Source organism: Nyctibius grandis, chromosome 1 (assembly GCF_013368605.1).
Source record: "Nyctibius grandis isolate bNycGra1 chromosome 1, bNycGra1.pri, whole genome shotgun sequence".
In the NCBI taxonomy this organism is placed as follows: domain Eukaryota; kingdom Metazoa; phylum Chordata; class Aves; order Nyctibiiformes; family Nyctibiidae; genus Nyctibius; species Nyctibius grandis.
In genome coordinates this window covers 33,977,137-33,997,984 of record NC_090658.1, presented here as the reverse complement: position 1 = coordinate 33,997,984, position 20,848 = coordinate 33,977,137, and the positions used below count along the sequence as shown (strand labels likewise).

Genomic DNA, 20,848 nt, shown 5'->3' with positions numbered 1-20,848 from the left:
TGCCAGATTTAATTCCAAGCGGGCCTTGGCCTTCCTTGTCACCTCCCTGCATACTCTGACAACCTTCCTGTATTCCTCCCAAGTAGCCTGTCCCTTTTTTCACATTCCATAGACTTCCTTCTTCCATTTCAGTTTTGTCAGAAGCCCTTTGCTTGTCCACGCAGGTCTCCTGCCCCCTTTGCTTGATTTCTTACTCATAGGGATGTACCGATCTCGAGCTTGGAGGAAGTGATGTTCGAATATTGACCAGCTCTCATGGACCCCCCTCCCCTCTAGAGCCCTAACCCATGGGATAGCCCCAAGGAGGTCCTTGAAGAGGCCAAAGTCAGCTCTGCTGAAGTCCAGGGTTGTGGTCCTACTTATGGCCCTGTTTCCTCCACGCAGAATCCTCAACTCCACCATCTCGTGGTCACTACAACCCAGGCTACTCCCAACTTTCACGTCTCCAACCAGACCTTCGTTATTTGTTAACACAAGGTCTAGCAGAGCACCTCTCTGCGTTGGCTCCTCCACCACCTGTGTCAAAAAGTTATCATCAACGCTCTGTAGGAACCTCCTGGACTGTGGGTGCCTAGCTATGTTGTCTTTCCAGCAGATATCGGGGTGATTGAAGTCTCCCATGAGAACTAGGGCCTGAGATCGCGAGGCTACTTCCAGCTGTCTGTAGAAGGCCTCAACTACTTCCTCTTCCTGATCAGGTGGCCTGTAGTAAACCCCCACAACAGTGTCACCCGTGTTAGCCTGCCCCTTAATTCTTAAGTGCCTTAAGTCTGGGCACTTCAGTTTTTTTTCTCCTGGGTTTTTGTTTTATCTTTTTGCAAGCACAATGTGTGTGAGGGAATAATATTAAAAAGCTAAAAATTTCTAACAGGGACCAAGTATCAAGCTTTCTTAATCCATAACTGCTGACACTGACAACCCAGTAAAGAGAGGAACTAATTTAACCGGCAAAGGGTATTCTCACTAAAGACAATACTACAGGCACAAGCATCTCTTCTTGCCACTGTGTTCTCTTACTCTATATGCTTCCTACTTGACAAAAAGAACCAGGGTAGAGAATGCACATTTGTCACAGATGGGAACCCTTGTTATTTCAGTCTTTTAAGTGTTCATTTGTTTTCTTGTTTTTCGATTACAATTTAACCAGACTAAGTGATCCTTTAGAAAGGCAATCTATTAATTAAAGCATATTGGGAAGAACAAATCATGCTTTTCAATCACAATCTCAATTTATTAACCAGAAATAGGTCTAATCAGTCAGAGACAAGAAGGAGGGAGGAGGGTTTTTATATGTAAAATTAGAAGATACATGCTCTACCTTGGTTTTAGCTTGTTATCTGAAAGCCATGCAATACATCATGAATTTAGAGGAGACAAAGAACCATCTTTGTACTTGCTTGAACCTGAAAGACTCATAAAAATTTAATTGTGGCTAATATTTATGAGTCTGGAGGCCTCAGGACACAGTCCAGTTGAAACAATTTGTGAGTTTACAGTCAAATTAATTCCATATTATTGCTTGGGAATAGAGAAGGTAAATAATTGTGCCAGCTTTTCTCTGCTTGGAAAGATGATTAAAATTAGACAAAGCATGAGCAGGATGAAACAAGATACAGAAGAAGTGAGGATGAATATCTTGAACACTTCTATAGTGCCAGCATTAGATATATTGAATATTCTCTCCTCCCTCCCCCTGCCTCCCACCCCAATTAAAACCAGGCATTCAGGTGCTGACCATTTTAGTAGTTCATACAGATGTAAATGCTGATCACTGCATTGAATTCTACTCTAGCTACAGCAAGTCCTTAGGGTTGCTTCTACCTGGAGAAAGAGTCTTAGTATTGCTGTGATGTACTGCAAAATTACCTGCTCAATCAGCCCTGGTAGCTAGCACCATCGCCTCTTCATTCCCACCAGGGTGAACACAAGCATCACAAAATGTACTGATATTTTTGAGTTTTGCATGGAAAGTTACAGCTGAGTAATAAACCTAATCAAGACAGCTTGCCTGAGGATATGATGCTTCCCAAGATGCAAGTGCACTCTTTTGGGTTTATTGTTTTTTGGTTTGTTTGTTTTTTTTAATTATTATTTTTATTTTTGCCCCTTGGCATGGAGAACAAGGGCTGAGAGTTTTAAAGTTAATGGAAAATATCCTGGGAAATAATCACCATTGACATGGCAAGAGAATTATCTCCTGTGGGACAAACAAGTGGGCAGGGAACAAATGTACCACTTAACCATCCTAGCTTCCCAACTTCTGCAGTATCTGAAAATTAATAGAAAAACAGTAGTTCCAGGAAAGGGTGTTGATTTAACAACAGAAAATGTCTGCCCATAGAAGAGAACCACCGGAAAACCATCTGACTTAGCTGAATTATATCCTTCCACAAGACAGAGCAGACTAGCAAAATACAGCTTAAAATTTATCTAGTTTCCTTAACTTCCTCCTTCAGTCTATGCTATGAACTGAATCTGTCTTTCAATTAGCCTGAAGTTAAGAGGAGTGTTCCAGAACTTCTATATCTTGAAATTGGACCTTACTGCCCTTGAAAGCAATATAGGTTTTGTCATCAATTTTATTTAGAGAAGATAAGGTCTTATACAGGTAGCACATGGGTTATGATAAGCCCCAGAAATGCTGTAAGCTTAAAAAAAAGTAATGACAGAGCAATCAGCTGGCACACTGGCTGTATCTTCTAGAGTCGTTTACTGGCATCATTTCAGTCATTAGCAAGGATGGCACCAGACCTTTCATTCATATTACCCATGTACTGGGGCACCCTGTAAATCTGGTGACATTATAGACTTTGACATGCCTTCAACATAAACACCTTTTTCAAACATCTATTGCTCAGCTGATTTGAGAGGTCTGCAAACAGTCCTGGCCAAGTGTACACTAAATCATTACTGCTTTAGTTTCAAGGATAACATATATTAATGTAGAACCATGTTTCAAAAATTGGGTATTTTTAAAGTCAGCTTTAAGATGTCCTAGTCACTCACTTCAATTTATTCTGCCTCTCCTTTCCCATTCTCTGACATAAAAGTACTGTCATAATGTACAGCAGTAAATGCAAGGGAAATACATTTTTTTCATTATATCTCATCAGTCCAGTCACACAGTTTAGGCACCTCAACAACAGAAGCACATGAATAAAAACAAAAGGGGAAGAACTTCAAGGAACAGCTAGATGCTTGAAATCCATTTCCTGATGTCTTGCTGTCATTCTGCAAAGCGCTGGTGAAACTTAGCTGGTGCAATTTCTACCATTCTGGTTATCCACCTTCAAGAAATGGGAACAGTGGCAGACATGGACTAGAAGAATGAGGAGACTATTATGGGTCAGCCAAAGCAATTTGTACTGCAAAAATAAAGGCTGAGAGGGGATAGCATTGCTTTATTTGTACTGCGTCAGAAACTACAACACAAGACCACAAAACAAAAGCCATTTAAACCAAAGCCCAGGGTTGGTGTAAGAACAAAATGAAAAAACTGAGCATGAGTGAAATTAAGCTGTAAATCAAACCAGGTTCTCAACCTATGCAATACTTTTTAATCAAAGTATTCAGCATGGTAGTGTAGATGAACCTCCCTGTCTAAACCAAGATCCAACTTAACAGTGATTGGTTTCGTCTAACGTAAATATTTCTACAATGTGGTGTTACAGGTAAGATTTTGGATCTGAAATCTTTATTACAATTATAATGCATCGCAGAGCATATTATTGTCCTACAGTAAAATCATCTTAGTAAGAGAGAAGTTCTTCAGACAGAAGTTGTGAGAAAGAGTAAACAATTTCACCATTTTCTGTGGCACCATTCAAAGGCACGCAGGAGTTCTTCCTCAAGGACTGACACGATGCAGAGTAGGCGAGAGGTAAATGCTAAGGAGTAAAACAAATTACTTGGAAAGAAACAACTGTACTGATAAATAGAAAACCAAAACTTGTTTCATATTTTTTCCTGGCACACTTCTAACGAGTTTAAAAAGGTCTTTCAATAAGGCTCAAGCATCATAAAATACGTGTCACTTCCTTTACCGAGTACACGAGTGGTTCTACAAAGTGGACACATTGCCCTACTGATTTTGTGAAGCCTCACCTTAAGGCCACATTTAAGAGAAGTACAAGTCAAGATTAGTGATGTTGTAATGATCATTTGCACTCACTACTTGTACAAAGTGCTATTCTTCTGAAGGTTTACAGATACGGCTGTTACTTCTACAGCTAGAGACATAACACAAGCACTATCCTCTTCAGATTAAGCAAATTTTGCATGAAAATATTCCAGATGATAATGGAAACAGAACACTAATCAAGGATTGCAGCAGAAACACTACACAACTTGAGGGGGAGGGGGGACTGAAGAAGGGTAGGTCTTTGTTCTTTTGTTTTATAAAAAGCAAAGCAAGAGTTACATTTATCCTTGCAGCTTTCGATCCTAAACCTCTATTTCACAAAATAGTATTTTAAAAATAGGCAGTTTGAGAAATTTTCAGTCAAAAGACACATAAGCGTTTTCTAAAAAGTCCTCACATTGCGTACATGTGTGTTTGTGGAAACCTGTTGTACTCTGCCCAGCCAGGATTTGGATAATGCTTATTGATTTCACGGTCTGCAACAAGTTCTCTGTTCTGCCTTTTGCTCCATCCGCATGGAAACTCCCCAGTGCTTTCCCAAACTACCTCTACTGAAAGGAATGTTCAAGTCTGAGGATTCAGTTTTCACGCAGTAAATTCAAGAATAAGGCCACAAAAGGATGTTCAGCTCAAACAAGTTTGGACTTAAGCACATGTCCCTTCTTCCTTACCAAGGCAAGCTGGGCCAAGCCAGCATTGCTCATGTGACTTGACAGAAAAGCTGTGAGTAGTCAGGTCTTTGGAAACATTCATTGCTGGTTTTGTACCTTAAGTGTGTAATAATGAACTCCCTCGTGGCTACATCGGCAGTTTTCAGTCTTAGAAATGAAATCAAGCATGCAGATTGAAGACCTTAAAGCCACTGTTTGATAAGAAGTCAAGCAGTCATAAGCTGCTACATGGTGAATTTTGAGGTTTTTTGGCAAATCGAACCATTACAGTTAAATGATTAAGTTTCCCCTCACTACCAACCCTCGCCGTCCTGCTGCTAACCTTCTCTTTGCCATAACAACTAGCTAACAGCATGTTTTATTAGTGACCTCCCAGCCCAGATGTGTGAAAAAGAAGACTAAGAGTAAACTATTGTAATAAGAGAATGAATTAATTCTGCAATAAACACCCAAGCTTTGGAGTAGTTTCTATTTTAGGATGAAATGTTAAGTCAAGTGAGACTTAGGTGGTAAGAGCCCATTTAAAAAAAAAAAAAGTCATTTGAACAAATGGAGCTCTGCTTCCATTCTGCAGTACAAATAGGTGTTACTGTTTCCTCAGGAAAAAAAATTCTAACTTGTAGGGATATTAACCTCTTGGAGGCACGTCAATATTTTTACAGCACGCACTGTTTAAGACTTGCTTGTGTATGATGTATAGCATGGGCAGTTAATTTTCCTATAAGTCATAATTCATAGGACAAACAATGTGAGGGATATTAATGGAAAGAGATCAACAAGGTTATTTCCTTTTAGTGGCTTTCTGCAGAGTTAAATAATAACTAATTTGCTGAATTATGAGTTTCACTTAACTGGAACTATTTTGTCATTGCAGAATTGAACGCTGAAGCTTACCTATTTGTGATACTTGCAGATCCTATGCTTGAATGAACTAATGCTGCTTAACTTTATTCCACCTTTCCACTTATGTACAATGGATGTAAACACCAACAGTTTTGAAAAGGCAGCTGGCTTCTTTGACAGATCATGACTACAGAATTTAACAGTTGACAAGGATTTTTTTTCCCTATTAATTTCAGGACTAGATTCCAGTCTAACGAACTAGTCAATAAACTATTTTGAAGAAAAGCATATTCCGTGCTTTACCAGCATTCCCTTGGTCTGTGATTAATGCAATTATAGAACTGTTTCCTTTTCACTTTCCCAAGTTCCACACAGACATGTTTTGAAGACAAATTAACTAAAGGATACTGCTGCATGACAACTGCAGCTGTTCTGCAGATGCTGAGTGCCCCAACTTTTCTTTGGCTTCCGATTACTCTCATTCGAAAATAAAACCTATCAGACGATTTCATAGCTTTCATTAATATGGCTTAAATTGAGGGCTTCTGTGCCAATATGCTTATACCACACTTTTCCTTGCTTGGGAAAAAAAGAAGTATTACAACAACTTTTATGTTGCAATTTCAGCTGAAATTAAGAAATTGGAATAATCTGTAATAGCAGGTTAGGCTTCCTTCCTATCTGAATACATGCATGCTGACTAAAGTAGTCAACTCCCCTTTAAAAGGGCTTTGGAAAATGCTGTTGTCCCCATTTTAGAGATAAGAAAGTGGAAGCAGAAGAGTCAAGAGTTTAATCAAGCCCTCACACCAGTTGGTGACCTATGTTAGGCAGTGTTAGAAGCAGACGGTGTTTACATGAGACTATTGCAACAGAGCTGGTACCGATTGCATAAGCAGATGCTAAGCCATGCAGCAGTCTGAGTTTCCAAAATAATATATTTCAGTTTAGCTGCAACTGATTTAAGTAGATTTAAATTAAACCAAAACAATCCTAGTGTCAATAAAAACAGTTTTCTGAGATTAGTTTGCTAGATGGGGAGGGGTTGGACCATATCTTTGAAGTGTTGCAATTTTTTTTCGCTTATTCATACAAGGCCTCAAGACCCAGAGCAGCAACCCAGCAATCTTGTTAATCTTTGCAGATTTTCACCCACCCATAAAATGGTATAAACTGGAATATTTGGACAGAAAAGCCTTGACACTACACAGGAGAAGTAAAAGGGGAAGCTGAGTTTAAAATGAAGCTTCCACCCCGCTCCCCACACTTTCAATGTACAAGAATAGTTCATTAGGACAAGTCAAAACACAGGTGATCCAAGCTTGACAACTTTGCTTACAGAGGCCTAAGTAAGCTTTTCAACTCAGAGAATGAATTGCAGCATTAAGTAACATTGCATTTAGAAGCACATTATGCTCTCTCCCATTTATAGTCATGCATAAAAACATGCTTCAGATTAAGAAATTTACAGAAAGTCACTTTGTTAGAACACCCTAAAAACTGTTTGGAGTTTGTTTCGTAGTAGCCAGGACCAAAATGTTATAGGCTTTTGGTTCACAAGCATTTTTGTATTTCATCCCCAAATTTCAATACAACAAACATTAAAGCTCTTGCTTCTCTGAAGACAAACTAGAAGCTGCTGCCAAAGTGTGCTATTAGCATCACACGTTACCTATTCAACAACCGATCTATCTCAAGCAGAAACAAGTAAAAAAAAAAGTTACATGCTTGACAGTTCAGTGAGCTCACACATGCTAGAATAAAAATCTTATTTGTCCCAACAGCATCATATCAATGAAACAAAACTAAAAGTGACCAGACTTGGGCGGAGCAAAGTACTAAGTGTAATGACCTTTTTAATCAAGTAGACTTTTGAACTACAGAACATGAGCAAGAAAGAGTCACACTGTTGGCTACTAACTCTTTGGGGTAGAACCTTTACTACCGTTGTCAGGCCAAAGTTTCCAGGGCCAACCAAAAACTTTACATAACCTCCACCACCCTAGTCACTCTCCCTGTATCAGTCCACCAGACAGCAGGAGGAGGAGACAAGGCAAGGCAGGCTTCCAATGTGAGCACAGACAGGATGCTTTGCATGAATAGCAAGGTGATGGGTTTATGTTAACAGGAGTAACAAGGCGGAAAAGCCTGCCACAGAAACACTATTTGCTTTGAGATTTCTGTTACTATGTATTTAGCTTTATCCAGGGATTAACCTGAAACCAAATTTTGTTCTATTACTCCCTACAAATCCCTTCAACACTAGATCAGCTCAAGACTGATCTTTGAGGAGGACTGGGGCAGGAGAGGAGGCTGCTCTGGACAAATGTTTTCAAACATAGACCGAGAGATCAGCCAGCAGAGTTATGGCAGGACAGAAAGAAGTGCAATCAGTAACTCAGATAAGCGTGCTGGGAAACAGTCTGATCTAGACACTCTCAGACCTGTAATAGCATAACTGGCCTAATCTATCTCGCTGCTTCTGCTGAGTGAGCGAGTTTAGATTGGCAATAGCATCAGTTTACTGGTAAGAGCTGCCTATACATTAGAATATTTCTTAAACACAGTTGTGTCAGCATACACACAAACCCCATTTTTGCAGGAATAGTATAACATTAAAAACCACACACACACAACATGTACACTGGAACACAATCTTCTGCTATTTTATTGTGTTCAGCACTAAGTACACAGAAGGGGCTTTCTTCCCAAGAGAGCTTCCAATCAATAACTTTGACAAAAAGCAGAGCAGATACTGCTTCAATAATTCTTCAATAATCTTTTCAGTACCGTATCACATTTAGTTCCTAGGCAAAAATCAATGGTAAACAGGTCATTGCATATATCCTGTAGAAAGTGTTTTGAATAAGTGAAAACGCAAGTTTAGTCAACTGAAAAATCTTTCAGCTTTATACTACCAAACTGCACACTTCCAGATTCTTAAAGTTTCCTATATATTTGCAGGTCACTCCTAAACATCTAACAGGAGACAAGTTGAAGGCAGAGTAACATACAGCATTGACATATGGCAGGTAATTAACAGACTCTGTGCCCTGTCACTTTGCAACTGTCCCACCCTGAGGATGTATGAAAGCGAAACCACTCTGCTATCTTCTTGCTACTGTATGAAAGGCAAGAAGGATCGGCTGGCAGAAGCACTGTAGTTGCTGCCTTCTGTTTGTTACACTCTTTTCCTTCCTAGCCTGGATTTCCTGCAACTGACATCTCGAACTGTTCAGCAGGCATCTATTACCTTCTTAGAAGCTGAGACAGAGGAAGCACTTGCACATTGCTAAGTAGAGAACCCTCAAGCTTAAAAGCTGCTTGGCATACAAGATGCTCAGAAAGTCATAAAAACCACAGAAAAAACTGCAGTTACCTCAAATAAATGAGACTGTTTTCCTAAGAAAAATGCACAGAATTCAGCTGAAAGCACCTAGTCAATGCCTAGCGTGAAACTACTTTATTGCAGTGCTTCTGCGCTAGGAAACAAAAACAACAACAAGCAGCCAGCTGTGGGGACATCTGTCCAAATAACCAACCCTCTAATTGTAGCAGAGCTGAGCAAGCATTTTTAAAACACATGCAAATAAAGCCAAGGCACTCTCAGAGTGTGAACTATATTTTAGTTCTCTTAAACATAAGATAAACATATCTATGCTCATTTCATTAACCAAGTTGACAACTTTAGGACCTTGCGGAGACTACGTAGCATCTTCATGAAAAAGTGCAGTTATCCTACAGTCGCAATCCAGCTAAGATACTACCTTGAAAATCTGGTACTACTGTAACAAATCGCGTAGAGACACAATAAAGTTAGCTACTGGTTTTGCTGCTACAACAGAAGCAACTTCTAAGTTTTTCATTATTCTTCCCCCTTCTCTTGCCTTCCACCCCAAAAGCTATTAAAAAGAATTAAGTCGGAAACATGCAAGTATTATTTTAAAAGGGCAAATTGATAGCGACACAGGTGAAAAGCTTTCAGAGTGCACTGATACCAATAAGAGAGAATGACTTTCTAAGCATAAACTCCAGTGCCCTTCAAAAATCCTTGTGCCAACAAGGCAAGCGTTGATTACAGAACTGCCCTCTATCATTCTGCAGTCATGTACACACCACTTACACAGGCCTGAAGGTTGAAATTCTACCTTAACTGGCAAGTTATCGTAGTTCAACTATTTAACTTGATTTTAACATATTTGCATTACAGTCTGCGAAGCTGGTTAGCAGCAACTGCAACAGCTGAGCATGTAGTAGGGTGAGGGTTCCAGCCAGACTGCTGCAAGAGAAGCCATGGGAAAAGTTGGTACCACCAGTGAGTTTGATTAGACCCCTTCTCTTTATAGAGCTGCTTGGCTCCAAACACCTCCCCTGTTTCTTTGGTGCCTGGAGGAGACTCATCAGCCTCACTTTCCTCATAGGTCAGAACACACATACTTAGAGCTGCTGTTTCTCTAGCAAGGGACCACACGTGATTCTTGAGCAACTTTCCTCCAAAGCTTTTTTTACTCCCTTGGAGTGAGGTGGAAGTAGAAAAGAGGAGCAGCAGTATGAGCACTTGGAGGTCACACGCACAACTCATCACTGATGAATTTGATATTTTAGCCAAGCCACCAAAAACACTGTATCATATCTGACTATGCTTTCCACCTCAGGACCTTCACAATCCTTTGTAGAATTATTTTCAAGTTCCATTAGCTATCATCACTAGTTGCCATTATGTGACAATCTTACGACTTACTTTGGAGTCCAAATTAATGTTAAATAACTGACATCTTTCTTGTTAAGAAGGATTAGAGTTCAGAGACCTGTGATAGGTCCCAGCTGGGACTGTTTTGCACCTGTTGTAACCTCGAAGAGACAGACAGGCCTGTGTTTTGTTTCTCAGCAGTTGGAACCTGCTTACACAATATTTGCAAGATGCCGCCACAGAACAAAGTCAATTTAGTATTTGCCAGTTTGCTTAATCACGACCCACGCCTACCTTTTCATTAAGGCAGAAATATAATCCTACAGATGGGCTTATCTCTAGCAACTGATCCCACAACAGGGGTTAAAAAAGCAGGTCCATCAAAAGAAACACTACAGATATACGTATTGTTAGAAAAAGAACTTGATTTCTGATTCAACAGAGGCTATGCTATACAACCTATTATTAGTTTCCTACTCCCTTTTCATCACTCATGTTTCTTTCTCGTAAGAAAACAGCGTACGAGGTTTAAAACATTTCAGAAGCTACTTTGCACCTAACAGTGCCTTTGATCCACTAGAGTTCACACAACACAATGCAAAAAAAAAAATTATAACTTCCTTACTGATTTGACTGTAAATAATGCTGCTAGGGCAAGGCATGCCATAGGCATTCAATCCATAGGATCATACAAGAGTCAGCACAAAATAAAATCCCTGCAAATACAGGCAGTGTGATCATCAGGTCTATAGCACCAAAGTGCAAAAGCATTCTAACTTGCTTCCCTGCTAACCAGACTACTGACTGCCACTTGCAATCCAGTTTGTTTCTGGTTGTATGTTACTATGTTGACATCTACTTGCAGTACCAGCATGAACTGTGATTGCTCTGAAGGTCAACAGCATCCAGAGAAAAGCTAAACAATTAATTTTGTTTAATTAGTATTCAAAGCAAAAACAACAATTTGTTTTAAAAAAGGAAATATGTACAAATCATTACACTGTATCTTCACTAGCTACAGATGGTATCTTGCAATAACCATATATTCAGTATGAACCAAAGCAGGCGTTCCAAGATCTTTCAGGACAACAAGCTGTTGATAATCTGCAAATCTTCTTGCATGCCATGGTCTCTAGAGCAGAGCTTGCCAGAAAACACACCTAGTAGCAGACAGTAACATATCACGTAATACGAACATTCTATCCTAAAGTAACAGAAGGACAACATACTACGAGCACTCAAGAATTAAGTCCATAGTAGGAAAAAGGAAAAGCCCATGGCACAAAAATTGTAACTTCTGATCGATTCCTATTGCTCCATCAGGAGAGAGAGTTGCAGTGTATGCGCTATCAGCTTTGTTTAACTATGTTCCAATAAAGCTTAAACAATTTAATGGTTAAACAGGGAAAAAGAAAAAAAAACACCACCAAACCACAACAGAAAAGCGTGCCTGCTTACATATGATTTTGCATGTAGAAACAGAGAGAAAAGCTGTGGAATAACATAGTACTGCCTATCCTCAGTCTTCCTCTCCTAATGCTGCAGTGGTAATATCCATAACTCATAGTCTGAGATGCCACAGAGCACTGTGGACAGTGGTCCTACATTTTCATCTCAGTTCATCCCTGCTGAACTTAGAGGGTGCATAATTAAAGATACATATTTGAAAAAATCTAGCAATACCCATTTCTCAGGCATAAGCCTTAATTTGCACTGTCAAGTTTTTATACGACAGGAATTAATTGTAGTTGTTAATTTTGCAGTTAAAGATTTTCCACTGTCAGTCACTCGTCCTTGCCTGATAGCTGCTCAGCTTTACTTTGTTCAGCCCGTGCAAAAGTCTTAGTCTTGAAAGGGACAGCTCATCTGGCATTCCAGCTAAGGAATTCAGTCTCCAATTGGTCTCCTCCACCTTCAATACCTTAGATGGAAGGGATCAGGAAGTTAAAGACCAACCAAGACCAACCCTACTAGTCTAGAACCTCATTTATGCACCTCCTGAAGAACACAGGGGAAGGAAAGATTATGAAAAGTATGCCCCTATTAACTTTACATTGGAAAACAAATCACTCTACAAAGCATAAGCATAAGCCATAATCTCTTTATTGAGTGTTGAACTAATGAAAACCATTTAAAAGCTAGCTCAAGTTTTTAAGAAACTATAGTTTGCAAACCCTTGAGAGAGTATTGCACATAGATTTAAACCTTGAGGTATCAGCTTGGAAGTAAAGCGTTGAGGGAAACAGGGCTCAGAATCAGAGAATATTTTTAAAGTTTCATAATAAAACTGACAAACTCCCAGAATAAACAAAACTAGAAGCAAACTTCAGCATCCTCAAACACAAACCAAAACCCTGTAAATACACCTGTTGGTATTTGTGAGTGGAGAAGACACCCTAGCTTTAAAAAACAGAGGGGAGAAACTATTATTAAGCCACTTAACTGTTATTTCCTTTAGCATAATCCTCGTGTGTGCCATGTATATCCTAGCAGAAGCTCTTCTTAAAAGTCTTCTAAATGTTTGTTCGCAGCACTGGGCTTTAAGTCTAAACATTTAGGTTTCTAAAGTTATCTCTCAGGCCTGTTTAGAATCTTGTATGCTTTTGACATAAAGAGCTCAGTTATTTGTTCTCTTACTCAGTATGTTTGTCTGCTTCTAAATGGAGCCAGCAATTTCTCTTTTCATTTTATTGCTCTGTTTTGAAAGTAACCATTTTCACTCATCTTCAGATTCTTCCCTTTCTTTTCACCAGCTTTGATGTTTATCAATGGGAATCACTCAATTTTTTGATGACTGTGGTGGGCCAGTAAAAGAGACTTCCCAGTAAATAAAATGTGGCCCAGTGTTGCAAACCTTTGCTCATGTGAATAGTGACATGAGGGTCAAGAGGGCTCCTCCTTGCATGAATAGCTCCTTTATCATTAAGCTGATGTTTCGCAATCAGGATGGAGCAATAAAGAGTAAAAGTAAGGAACTGGAGAAGTGGGAAGTGACTGAATTGCCTTACATTTGCTTCAGTCTCCAAAACTCATTCTTACTGCAGGGTAGGGGAAGGTGTCATTACTGTGGCTCTCAGTCTTCTCCCTCTTCCTAGAGTCCCAGGACTTCAGGCCACAGCAGGAAGTGGCAAGGACAAGCCACAGACTTTTAGCAACAGACAAAGGTGTTACACTACTTTTAAGATTATACAATGACAATAAATGTGGCACAGTTATTTTACTATTAAACATGTTCATTTTTGCAGATATTCCAGTGTTATGAGACATTTCTATTCCAAGGTATTGTACACAGTGAGGAGAGATTACATCGTTCCTTGCGTCAATACATGGTTGTGGATCGGTGTCTTTGGAAGCCTACATAAATTGTCATGTGAAGCATCTCAGCCCCATTTTCATTTGAGCAACTGGCTTTTCCCAAAAGAGCATGGGCGGGCAGCAACCAGCCTATACACTGTTTAGAGTGAGTCACCTTTAAAATTGGGGTCTATGTAGCATTACTCCAAGAAGAGTTTAAGTACTTTCTCTACCACTTATGTTTATGATAAGTAATATAGTACTTACAATAATCAAAAGCAAATGAATTCTTCACATAAGAGACTTCTAAAAGCTGGTTTTAAACAAGTTTATTTTTAGGCATTTCTCAGTTAGGATTGGGGAAAAAGGCTTTCTTCCTAGCATATCCTACAACACTCAGCTTGCAAGTTTTCTGCAAGTGCGTTAAAAGCATTTTGATAAACATTCACTGCTGTGTATTTCTAGTGTAATGTGTTGTGAAATCTTTATTACAGAATAGAAACTTTAGACAGTATTTGACCTGATACAGCCCACTTAATAATCACTTTAACTGTTAGTACAGAGATATCAGTCTGTATGTGAACTGAGAATCTGTGCTGATAACCTACTTGTCTTTTTAAGTGGTTAAGATCACACTACAGATCTAACCTTGTAGCCATTCCAGAGTTTCCATTGCACTTACAGCTAACATTAGGCTCAGATGAACACAAGAGCTAACCTGGGTGGGGAACAAGGGCAGCAGAGAGATCGGTCTCTGAGTAAGTCAGTCCTTGTCACCTTTCAGGCTTCTTCTGGAAACAAAATTGGTATTGTTAGTTCAACTTGAACATTTCTTGGCATCCTTGCATTTTAGTAACAACCATTTAAAATTCTATAGTTGGTGATACTTGAAGAACTTTATCCAGTGTGTTTTAAATGGGGATATTAAAAAGAGTATCAGTGAAGTAACAGCAAAGCTCAATGTGGCTCTAGTGTCAGTGGGGACCGCAAGCAGAGTGAGAGAAAAGGCTCTAAGATGAAGACTGAAGGCCATTAGATAGAGAAGAGCAGATACATCAGTCAAATAATACAAAATCCCAAGAACAAGTTCAAGGAGTCCCTGGAAGAGGCTAGATGAAGAGGCTCAGAGGAACAAAACAGAGGTAGGGATGGGGGGGAGTGGAAACACACGTTTTCAAATCAACAACATTCTGGATGTATTGTAAGAGAATAAATTTGGAGGTTTAATATGAAAACAGGATGATCAAAATTTGCCGAAATAAAACAGATGTTAGTAATGTTTTAAAGATTCAGCAAAACCCAACAGAAGCAGCACAGGTAGTGGTTGAGAAAGGACAACTACGAAGACTATTTCTAAGACTATTTCTGATATACTTTACAACTTACTCAGGATGAAATCCTGATGTCCTTACATGATTCCCCCCACCCCATTTAGGTTCAGCTAGGCTAGATTTCACTCTGTCATGCTCCTCTGCAAGAAATGCCACTCCTCTTCTTCCCATCACTTCTCACATAGAAGTTGAATAAGACCAGGAGCAAAACTAGAAGTCTGAAAGAAAGGAGGCAGTGAAGTTTCCAGTTACCAGTAAGAGTAAAGTAAGAGCAAGGTAAAACTTACATTTTAGCTAACCTGAGCTTAAGATGACAACAGAATATCTATGAGGGATCATCAGACCAGTAAGACTGGACATGGAACGTAAGGTATGATTCGAAGTAGTACAGAGGCAAAACTGAAATCACATGAATATGAGAATACCACTAGGAGCTAACAGCACTGAACAGAGAAGGCGCTCTACACTGTGCTATGGACAGATACTCAAACCAAATATTTTGATCTTTTTTTTCTCCCCAGTGCTTCTGCACCCATCCCTATTCTACAGCGTGCTCGATCATACAGTCCATCCAAATGAACTGCCCAATCATTTTTTCGTTGTCATTTTGTATTTTAAGAAAAAAATCTTTCTGCCATTTCAGGATTAATTGGGATAAGGCTCATGGAAAAAAAAAAACAAACCAACTAATGATTCCCACATACCAACATGAATTTCATCCTAAACTGAGCCAGAATCCAGATTCTGCATTATGTCTGCAGCAAGTTAAGCATGCCAAGCTTAATGCACATCCCAATCCAAATAAGGGTTTTTTTCTTGAGGATGTTAAAACAAGTTTGGGATATAACCTAGAGTAAGATTTCAGTAAGACTCCAGAACAGCAAAAGTATACTCAAAAAACATAGCAGGTCTTTAATTTTCCAACATCCCTTTATAGTTTCAAGCCTCCATCCACCCGTTCCACTGTATACCACAAACACACATTTAATATGCACTAAGATGGTAACGATAAGGACACTACCACCAGAAAGCTCTGCTATCTGAAGCAGACAGAAAGCAGCCACCAACTGAAAAGAGAGAATTTAAACCACAAACTTCTAAGATCAAGAATCATACCCTCTTCTAAGCTTGCATCGTACCGATTACACCAACGAAACTAATGAACCATTTTCCCAGTCTTTTGTAATTTAACATTTTAGTATACTTTTAGTGAATTTAAAAATAAAAATAAAAAAAAATCTGAAACACAATGACCAGAAGATCTAGTCAATGTAAACATTTCTGAAATCAAGTCCCAAATGACTCCTTCTCACCACTGGAGCCCCACATATCTGAGCAGCCTGTTTTTCATGGTTCGCCATTGCTTGCCATCACGTTTTAATGGATACCACATCCATAAGGAGGCACTAACCAAGTTTATACTTCTCTATGATTTGATACATGCTATTGATTAATAATTAGCTTTGAAGAGTCATTCTGCTAGATGAGCGAGATAGGACGATTATCAACTCCTTATGGCTTGGAAAGAAGTCATTCTCCTAAAGTAAAAATAACAGCCCCAAGAGCTGCAAGCATCCCTCCGTGCGAGCCGTTCAGCCTTTCCCCCACTTACCCCGACTGACCACCGGGACCCGCACTCGGACCCCCAGACACGTTTTCCTCACAAGTGTATTCAGTATGGGGGGGGAGGAAGAAGAGGGAAAGGAAATCAGACCAAACAGAAGAGGATCAAGACGCTTGGCTTCACCTTCCCTTACTCATAACAACCATCGAGGCAGAAGAAACCACCCTGGGTGCTAGAACAAGAGCTGCATTCACGGCTTAGGAGCAGACGGGCTTTTGGGTGCGCGCTCCGTGCGTGAGCTCCTGCAGCCCCCAGGATCAGCCAGCTAAAACCGAAATCAACCCCGAGCTCCGTTACCACTTGGGGAGGTGAGGGGGGAGAGGAAGAAACGCGGACCCATTTAATCACTCTGTCATTAAGTAGTTAGGAATGATTAAGAGCTTTCCCCGCACTCCCGCTCGAGGGGCAGTTTTTAGGCACCGGGCTTTGTGAGGACGCGGCTAAGGTCAGGTTTTCCCAGGGAGCCGACTGGTTTCCCAGCCCGGCAGCAGTCCCCCGCCCGCCCGCCCAAAGGCGCGGTGGTTTCCGCTCCGGGGCGCCCGGCAGCACCTGCTGCCGCCGCCCGGCACCCCCCGGCCCCAGCCCCAGCCCCAGCCCCAGCCCCGGCCCCGGCCGCTGTACCTGCAGGATTTTGTCCAGCCCCTCTTGGCCCAGGCACGGGAACTGCTTGAGCAGCTCTGTCTTCTGCCGCTTGTAGTCGTCAGTAGCCGAGCGCCAGTGCGGTTCCTCCAGCACCTCGAAGATCGCAGCCCCGATAGACAGGTAGAAGATGATGGCCGAGGTCAGCAAGGGGCCCCTGTCCACCATGGTGCCGGCGGGAGGGAGGGAGAGCGGGCGTAGCGCGGCGGGCGGGCCGGGGCGGGTGCCCCGCGCTGCGGCCGTGGGTGCCCGAAGCCGCCCTGTCCTTCCCCTGACACCTCTGCCTTCCCTCGCCGTCCGCCGTGCCTCCTCTCCCGGCCTCTGCCGCGTTCCCTTAGAGTCTTCCACACTCCCCTCCCACTCTCGCCTCCTCCCTCCTTTCCTCCCTCCTCCGCTCCGCTCCCCCCGGCTCCGTCCTTCCCTCGGTTTTCTCCCCTCCCTCCTCAGCACCGATTTGAATTTGGTGCCCTCCCGCTTCCTCCCCCTACCCGCCCGCGCATGCGGGGCTGCCGCCGGGGGAAAGGCCGGCGGGGCGCACCGGGGTGCTCCGGGCCCCGCTGCGGGCTGGGCCGACCCCGCGGCCCCGGTGAGGGGCGGCCGGACCCCGCGGGGCGGGAGAGCGGCGGTTGGGTCTGGCCATTGCCATCGCCCGCCCGTGAGGGGCCGCCCGGGGGAAGGGGAGCGGGGCCGCGACCTCCCCCCCTTCCCGCCCTGCCCGCGTGGCAGTGGGGAGCGGGTGTGGTGGCCGCTGAGGTGAACCCGGCCCGGGCGCCAACCCCCCGAGCAGGGGTGGTCCCTGCGCCCGGAGCCGTGTTTTCCCCTCCGTATTTTTCCTTGAGTCAAGGGGAGAAGTGGTAACGTCCCTCAATTTTATTTTACTTTTTCCCTCGTGCAGCCAGGTTCAGCGGAGTTGGTGTTCGACACTGGAAGGCTGTGACAGGAGAGCTGTGACAGGAGAGCTGCCTGTCCTGGCTCCAGCGAAGTGCAGGGGGAAGGCAAGCAGGAGCTCTGAGGAGAAAAGAAGGGGGGCTCTCGGCAGGTTTCACCCCTTCCCCGAGATGTCCACACGTGTGCATTACAGATCCTTCACAGCAGGAACTCTGTCTCGCTTCCTTCATGCATTTTGTACGTTCAATAAATAAATGTTCCCATACGCACCCGTGTGTGTGCCTGCAAGTTTGGGAGCAAGGGAGAGACACCAGCTAGTGATTTTCCACAAGATGCTCAAAACCCCATCTGAGCAGAAGCTCTCTTGAAGCTCATGATGTTCATGAAGCCCTTCCCAGGAGCGGCTCACGCACAAGTGCACGATCCTCTATGTTCACACTTTAAAGGCAGAAGAAAGTCAACCCAACTAATTTGAAAGAATGGGGATGGAAATGGGGTTAAATGGGTCAGGGAAAGAGCAAGTCAGTGACAGGTTAGGGTGATGTGTTATGCACCATGGCAAAAGGCTCATGGTGTATACATGGTTCATCTTAGAAATGCTATTTTTGTGGGGATAACTTATTTTCTGCCTTCTGCCCCCCCCCCCCCCCCCCCCCAGCCCAACAGGAAGAAAACACTCAAAAATACAGAGTTGTCCATATCAACTGCATCAACACTAAGGATTTTGGGATGTATAGGTATGTCAGCTAGAGTCCACACACCAAAGGGCTGAGATGAGCCAGCTGAAATTTCTCGTGTGGACATAGTGGAAACGGGAGGAGGGAGAATGGGAAAGAGGAAGGAAACAAGTAGAAAATATGCAACAGAGTATGAGAAAACAAAAAGGAGAGCATGTGGAAGGCAAAGGAACTGCACAGGTTAGGAGGTATCCAGACATCTATCTGTAAAACTTTGAATCATGACCAATGGATGCTCTTGTGAGACTGCTCACAGAAAATTACATGGCCCTTAAGGAGTCCTTCCTACTAACATGTACAGTGCTCAGTGAAAATACATCTGCAAGAGTTCCTGGCAGCCTAAAAGCAGGACTGGAGAAACCACAAAATCCACAAGCATGTTACGTGATCAGCATCGCTGTCTTTGCATGGGATTCCCCAGTTATGTAAAGGACACATTAAAAAGAGAAAAGGATTGCTAAACTGTAGTAGTAAGAAAAAAAAAAGCATTCATATATGCTAGAGGAGAGATCAAGTAGAAGGCATCATAAGAAACATTTTTAATATGAAAATTATTCCCAGGTGTTATCACTTGGCCCAAGACCTTTGCAAAACTTGAAAAGCCATTGGCTACATAAATGAATAATGTGAACATCCATCATTGCCTCACTTACTGGTTTAAAATTGAAGTTAAAAACTGTAAGGTATGTAAATACTTACTTACAGCAAGTGACTGATAGTATTGAGGAAGAGCTCTTCCCATAGGCAAACTATTATATAGTTTTCATTTTGGTGCTCTCACACCTTCTGAGTCACCTGCAAATGGTTAGGTTATTCCAACTGCAGCATCAGGAGCCTGACACGTTATAGCAATATTACACTTGTGTGCTTCTGACCCTGAACATCTGTGTTTCGTAACTAGAAGGTATTTGATTAAATTTTGAAACTGTACTCTTCTCCATCTGTCTCTAAAGACCCATTTATACCAATGAAACACTATCTTAAAGGCACCAGGAATGACATGAATGACCCTGAACCTACTGCAATTATAAAGCGCAGAGGAGAGCAAAAGCACTTTCAGGCATTTTATAGAAAGTTTGTTTGCAATTTTGATTGAACATTTCTACTTTCCATTCTAAACTCCCAACCACTGATTGCATAATTAGGGTTCTCAGTAACTGAGTCAGTCAGTGTTTAAAAACAAACCAACCTGTAAATCACATACCATTTTTCCCTGTGTTGAAATGCTATTGCACTTGTTAGACTGTCATCTCCTTGTGTTTCTCTGAGTTTCAAAGAGGTGAGACTGGTAAGGAACACCATCCAGAAGAGTAGTTTATTCCCCAGGGTACCATAGCCAACTACTCCTACAAGTAGAGGTGATCCTCTGAGTATCAACAAACTTCTTGTATTTACATATCTCACTTTGATTCCTTTGTCTTTTGCAGAACAAATTACAAGGCATAATTTCATGCTCCTGTCCAAGTGAGCGTGGCACGAAGGAATGTTTTCTGTAGCTGGCCTCTCTTTGCACCTTCTGATCTAAAATGCCTCTCCTGACCTCATAAAAGATCACATATCCTTTTATTCATGGCCCTTTTCTACTCTCTCCCTTGGATTAAACAGTACCCCTATTGTTAACCCCCAGCACCTGCCACATAGGACCCACAGCTTTTCATGCTAGCTAAGTTAATGAAAAGGCTGGGGTTATACACTCAAAGGCTTTAAAATCTCATTAAAAAATCAAGGGAGAAACAGCAGATAGCACTGTGGTGAGCAATACCACACGTATCAATCATTTGTATTATTTGCATAGGTCATTGCATAGCATTTCAGGCTGTCCAGTCCAAAAGGAAATCTCTTTCATCCAAGCCGTATGTCTCAGACACATTTGCTGTACAGATGTTTCCTAGAACAGCCTGAAACGAATGAATAAATGTCAGAAAATGTTTTAGATGGAGCAAATAAAAGACATTATTTGGGCAGAGGAAACCTGTCATGTAGTGGCAAA

General features: G+C 41.8%; 1 protein-coding gene across 1 annotated transcript in view; it reads right to left on the bottom strand.

Moving 5' to 3' along the window:
- KCNK5 (potassium two pore domain channel subfamily K member 5) overlaps positions 1-17,401 on the bottom strand; it is a 34,330-nt gene extending 16,929 nt beyond the window's left edge. Inside the window, exon 1 of the mRNA XM_068412991.1 lies at positions 17,216-17,401. Coding sequence (XP_068269092.1) covers positions 17,216-17,401 — 186 coding nt within the window. The remainder of the gene's footprint in view (positions 1-17,215) is intronic.
- Positions 17,402-20,848: the final 3,447 nt, after the last annotated feature.